This window comes from Triticum urartu, chromosome 2 (assembly GCF_003073215.2).
Source record: "Triticum urartu cultivar G1812 chromosome 2, Tu2.1, whole genome shotgun sequence".
Taxonomy (NCBI): Eukaryota; Viridiplantae; Streptophyta; class Magnoliopsida; order Poales; family Poaceae; genus Triticum; species Triticum urartu.
The window spans coordinates 448,503,785-448,509,994 of NC_053023.1; the positions used below are offsets into that span (position 1 = coordinate 448,503,785).

The window sequence follows — 6,210 nt, forward strand, 5'->3', positions numbered from 1 at the left end:
CCCAAAATCACAAGAGACGTCTGAATTTGTTTCTGGAGCAGCAATTAGGTTTCATTCGGCACTTGGTGCTTTAAACGTACAAACCCCACGTGAAGATCTAACAGCCACGAACGCAAAAACCCGACAGATTTAACAGTTTAGAAGAGAGGCAGTTTATTTTTTAAGTCGGCCAAAAGAACTAGCCCTTAGTGTAATGTTTTAATGTCTCTAAATTTTCTCTAGATTTCAGTCAAATATTGTGTAACTTTGTGTGACACTAAAACATTAAAACATCATGTGACTTTTTTTTAGGGAAAAACATCAGGTGACTGAATGTCAGCCAAGCAGCAGCTTTCTTCTCATCTCAAAAGAAAAGGAAAAGGAAAAAGAGGAAAAGAAAGCTGGAGAAGAGAAGAACACCGAGGCACCGACCGGTCCAAGTCCAACCCAGCCGTCCCCTCCGATCCGGGGGACTCCTCCCCATTCCCAACTCCTAAACCCATCGCCGCCACAGGCACCATCTCCCCCGGCCTCAGCAGCCGCCATGGCCGACGGCGCCAACCCAAACCCAACATCCACACCCAGGCAGAAGGCAGTCCCGGACTGGCTCAACAGCCCGATCTGGTCCGCCCCTGCCCCTAGCCCGCGCCACCGCTCCCCTCCCCGCGCCCCCTCCCCTCCCCCACCTCCCCCTCCCAAGCCGCAGCACGATCCGACCCCGCCGCCCCCTCGTCAACCCGCGCGGCGCGACGGTGCAAGCTCTGACTCCGACTCCGACAGCGGCGGCGGTGACGAGGGCGCGGCCACCTCGTCTCGGACCCACCTCGTCGCCGAGTTCAAAGCGGCGGTGAGTGTTGGCCTCTCGCGGTCGAGTCACGGGACTTCGCTGTTTAGCTTTGGTTTGTAACTTGTTCGTTCGTCTGTTTGTGTTTCGGTGCGTGTAGCTGGAAAGGAAGGTGGTGGATCTGGCGGAGCTGCGGAGGCTCGCGTGCCAGGGCGTGCCTGACGACCCCGCCGTGCGGCCTGTTGTCTGGAAGGTCTGGGAATTCTCCCATTTTCTTCGTATAACTTTTTCACTATGTGTTCGTGCAGTTTGCTTGGGCCTGGCCGAGTGTTTGCTCTCTCACTCACATGCTAGTGATATGACATTGGCAAGAAAGTTCAAGAGTTACATTATTATGCCCTGATGCTTGTTGATGACCTCGTATGATCATTGTTGATTCCATATATGGCATGATGCCCCAATTGAGTCTAGGACGGGGTTGCCATGGTTGGTTCACCTAAATCAGGATAGTATCTTTTGAACGGCATGACACACATTAGATTTATGAAAAAAAATTAGCCTCCATGTGATTGGTCTTCAAACTTATGCATCATTTATAATGAAATACAAACATATATGCTTACTTAACGATGGACTCGCATAGTACATGAAGCGCTCATGGAATTTACTTATATTCCATGAATAAGTCCTTGAACAATTGATTCACTAATAGAATACGATTTTGAAATATTCTAGACTGGGAGTAGTAATATTGTTTCATGAATAGACTTCTCATGCCAAGTTCCCAAGTAGGGGAAAAACAATTCTCAAGCTTGTTGAGATCTCCCCAGAAGCCAAATAAACGAGCCTCGAGTTTTTTCCTTCTGTTTTGCATTTCTTTGCTGTTTTTTATGAATTTATTTCATTGCACATCATAATTTGGAGCCATGCTCTAATTTTATTGTAGAGGTTTGAGAATAGCTACTGTTATAGGTTTAGATTAGAAGAAACTGTTGAACAAACGGCAAGTGTTTGAGGTAAAATGGATATTGTGAATGCATTTTAGTCTGTTGGCGGTGTCGATATTTTTTTTCCTTTTTAATATGTTACAAATTTATTTGACTTTTTTGATAGTTAGCAGCTTCTCTTGGGGTACTTGCCAATGGATCATGCTCTGTGGGCGTACGAACTGGAAAAAAAGCGGTCCCAGTACAGTGCTTTCAAAGACGAGCTTTTGGTTAACCCTGTAAGTTTTTAATGCACATTGCGCTGTAAGTTCTTTACGATCGCAGATGCATGAGTTCTTTAGTTCTTTACCATTGCAGATGCACGGGTTCTTTAGTTGTTCACCACTTACTATGTGTTTAAATAGAAGGAACAATGCTTTCCTTCCCTAGGAGAGCTAGGAGAGCACCGGTGTGTGTTGGTAGCTATATATTGAAAAAATAATCCAAATCAGTTACGGGCATGAAACACACTCCTTAAGGGCCAGTTCTTTTGGGGCTTATGACTTGCTGTGGAAATAAGCGCCCCCCCTACCCAGCTTATTCTAGAAGCCCAACCTAGTCCTTAACATCTTAAGATTTTGTTGGTTTTGGTGCCAGGCTGGTAGACAGTCACCTCATGCTGGCTGCCACAATTTTCCCCTCCTAACTTTGTACTAGAATCAGTCCGAAATAGATGATATTTTTAGCAAGTTTGTTTTGGCTTGCAAATGGCAGACATTTTTATTGTCGAGATGGCATTTCCCTCAAATACCTGAACTATAAATGCTGATTCATGCTGGTGTGAAGAGATGAGTGATCTAAAACGACAGACAAAGTAGACCATATGGAATATTTGACTAGAAAACGTCAATCTTCAGCTAGCACGATCCATAATTAGAAAACCCCACCCCACAACCACACGTGTGCGCACACACCATACATTAAATTAATAATGTGCTTTACTGTGATGTAGATTCTTTAATTTACCTACTTTGTGGTGGTTCCTTTTCCCATTTTTAACCAACCTGCACAACAATATATTTTGGTTCTGGTCAGTCAGAAGTTACCCGAAGAATGGAAATGACTATTTCAAAAAGGAAGGAACATAATTCTGAAGGAACTGGATTTCTCCCAAGGGCGGAAATCGTCCAGGACGAACATCCTCTAAGCCTTGGGAAAACTAGTGTTTGGAACCAACACTTCCAGGTAATGTTTAACTGCACTTAAAATTACTGTACTTCCTGGCTGTTTGCCATACTCTGTACATTGTTTCTATTAATTCATTTTATTTGGTTTTGCAACTTGCAACTGCTTTGCTTGTGAGAGACCTCCCTTTGCATTCTGCTTGTTAGTTAATGTTGTGATAAATATGTTAGTGTCTTAGCTACTAAAATGTAAATGTTATCGAATACTTTCAGGAATCTGAAACTGTAGAGCAGATTGATAGAGATGTTAAGCGTACTCATCCTGAGATGCAGTTTTTCAATGGCGGTTCTTCTGATGCCTTGTCTAATCAGGTAGGCATTTATTGTCTAAACATGATGCCAGTTCTTGCTTGTTTCTGGTACTTCTATTTAGTCTAAATCTAAAATGTGATGTATTTTTTCCAGGAGTCACTGAAGCGAATACTTACCATCTTTGCAAAATTAAACCCGGGTATAAGGTATGTACAAGGAATGAATGAAGTTTTGGCACCTCTCTACTATGTCTTCAAGAATGATCCAGACCAAAGTAATTCTGTAAGTTCTCTTAATGTCCCCATTTGCTTTAAAAAAACTTTTTTTTAGTTTTTGTGGTGATGAAACAAACTGGCCATGCTAAAGATTGTGTGATTTTCCTTATAGCTTCAAAGTATTAATTGTCTTAAATTTTATTTTTCTTAGTATTGATGTAATATGCAACCCGTGATGATGCAACGAGTACTGGAGTTTGAATCTTTGAATCGTATAGTAAATGATGTGATGCATCTGTATATACTCACTTATTTCACAATGTTTGGCACTTTTGGTCATGATATGCTTCCTGCATAGCTGGTATTTTCAACCAAGATATCCTTCCCAAATGTTTGGAGCTTTGCACCTTTGCATTCATCTTTTATCATCTTGCCCATAGTTGATTATGCATTCTCGTTGTTTGTTTTCTTAGACTTTTCTCCCACATCTTTGTTATGAGGGGGATTTAGACCTAACCCTTGCATTTTTTTTGCTAAAACATGCGCTCAAAAGTGCCATGTATTGAAAACAGTGAAAGTACATCTTTATCTTCCAACCAAAATAAGAGCTAAGAAAGAATCATCTCTGATGCAGTTTGGCGGTCGATAATTTCGAATGTGTCAAAATGCATCATTAGATTTTTAGAGTATATAAATCCTACTGCAAGCTTCTAGAGGAGTATCTTGTGGAGTTTACAGATTAGGCTCAACCTAACCCATGAACTTCTGGAATTCTCTCCTTTACAGTCTGGTTAACATGATAAGCTTAGACTCCATGTTTTAGTTAATAAGGATTATTGTAGCAACTAAAATCCGACATAGATATGCCAACTGTTGTTTTGTAGACCCATTGCAAGGAACAAGGTTTTTCTTATGGCCTACATAGTACAACTACGCATTTCCTTCTTTGCGAGGCTATATTTCACAAGGCCACCCCGCTCCTGAATTTTCCAAAGCGAATATCTTATTGATTTATGGCTGCTAATATCAAATAGCTTTAGCCCATGCACCATGCGTAATGCGTCGCATTATGCATCATGGAAGCTTGATGACCATGTACTTTCCATTTTTCTTTTGTATGAACAGGCTTCAGCAGAGTCAGATGCTTTTTTCTGTTTTGTTGAGGTGCTAAGTGGATTTCGAGATAACTTTTGCAAGCAGCTTGACAACAGTGTTGTTGGTATACGCTCCACAATCAGTAAACTATCCCAGCTCCTGAAAAGGCATGATGAAGAGCTCTGGCGGCATTTAGAGGTCGTAACCAAGGTACGGATCTAATGTACTTACTCATTTTTAACTGGTCAGAATTAATATATTGTTACATATACTTTAGCCTCCATTGTGACATTCCTCCATCAATTCCAGGTTAACCCACAGTTCTATGCGTTCAGATGGATCACCCTGCTATTGACACAGGAGTTTAAGTTCCGTGACTGCATCCACCTGTGGGATGCGTTATTAGGTGATCCAGAGGGGCCCCAGGTTAGAGAGCTGCCATTTATATTTTCGTCCCGTGTGATGCATTTCCGAGGCAATAGATTAACTCATCTTGTTTTGTTGCAGGCCACCTTGTTAAGGATCTGCTGTGCAATGCTAATTCTTGTTCGAAGACGGCTCTTGGCTGGCGACTTCACTGCAAACCTCAAGCTTCTCCAGAATTACCCACCCACAAACATTGACCACTTGTTGCATATTGCTAATAAATTGCGTGGGCTAGTTCCCTGCTGAATGATTTGTTCTTTTTTTTTCCAATGTTGTTTTTATGGTAGTCCGCTGTCCAGAGATGATGCATTAAATCTGTAAATGAATATCCATACGCACTTTTTGACCCATTGTTTATCGTGTAATGTATGCCTGTTAAAGCTTGCTGTTCTTTTAGTAGTCATATTGTTAGTTATAAGAACTATGAAAAGTTCTTTTGGTGCCAAAACTGTGGCATTTGAAGAACTCCAAAGATCACATAGGTCCATATTATGTGGGCTGTCAAAATTTGCTGATAATTTTTGGAAATTTTGCCAGCCATGCATTTTTATCTTGACAAATAATTGCTATTTTGAGTTGTCATTGTTTTTGTATAAATTGCAAGTGGGCCTCTTTTATTGCAGAGATCATTCTAAAACTGTAACACCTTCTGAAAATAAAGGACGCTAGCAGTAGGATTGCCAAACATATATGGTGGACTAAGGGATTTTCTAACAAACGAAAAGGACCCCTTGGAAACAGTTTATTTTTTGCGGGAATTTTTTTTATCTATTCATCTTCAAAGAAATAATAATATCACATCTATATCCGTAGACCACCTAGCGGCGACTAGAAGCACTGAAGCGAGCCGAATGTGCGTAGCCGTCATCGTCCCTCCCGTAGGACTAGCATACTAGAACAGCAACCGCCGCTGATGAAGAATAAGAAGGATCCAACTTGAAAACACACAAACGTAGATGAACTATGGCCAGATTCGAGCAAATCCATCAAAGACAAATTCGCTGGAGGGGCTAGGCGGGAAGAACCTTATTTCATCTTTAGGAAGCCGCCGCCGTCTTGTCTTCCTAAACAGGACACAAACCTAACAAAACTCAAAGAAACATCTGAAAACGGAGCCCTTCCATCGACAAAGGCTGAGATCCATCGCGCCCCCATGGCCCTAAGGCCACCGGAGACAAGGGGACCGGCGGCGGCGGCGGGAGGCAGAGGAGCCTTTTCTTTTTGGAGAAAGATAATATTATTGATGGATTTGGAAACAGTATTTGCTTAATTGAAATCCAAAACAAGCA

At 41.9% G+C, this 6,210-nt stretch overlaps 1 protein-coding gene across 1 annotated transcript; it reads left to right on the top strand.

The window, feature by feature from the left end:
• Positions 1 to 385: 385 nt before the first annotated feature.
• Positions 386 to 5,312, top strand: LOC125537807 (TBC domain-containing protein C1952.17c-like). The gene is made up of 9 exons (XM_048701116.1): positions 386 to 826; positions 924 to 1,016; positions 1,884 to 1,988; positions 2,785 to 2,934; positions 3,147 to 3,245; positions 3,339 to 3,467; positions 4,526 to 4,705; positions 4,805 to 4,921; positions 5,003 to 5,312. The coding sequence occupies exons 1-9, from the start codon at positions 524 to 526 to the stop codon at positions 5,165 to 5,167; spliced, it is 1,341 nt and encodes a 446-aa protein (XP_048557073.1). The 5' UTR covers positions 386 to 523; the 3' UTR covers positions 5,168 to 5,312.
• Positions 5,313 to 6,210: the final 898 nt, after the last annotated feature.

Bases quoted from the DNA above. Each gene is read 5' to 3' on its own strand.
- LOC125537807 (XM_048701116.1), top strand. From the start codon at position 524: ATGGCCGACGGCGCCAACCCAAACCCAACATCCACACCCAGGCAGAAG. The intron at 827-923 runs GTGAGTGTTGGC...CGGTGCGTGTAG, and splicing joins TCGCCGAGTTCAAAGCGGCG to CTGGAAAGGAAGGTGGTGGA. The intron at 2,935-3,146 runs GTAATGTTTAAC...GAATACTTTCAG, and splicing joins TTTGGAACCAACACTTCCAG to GAATCTGAAACTGTAGAGCA.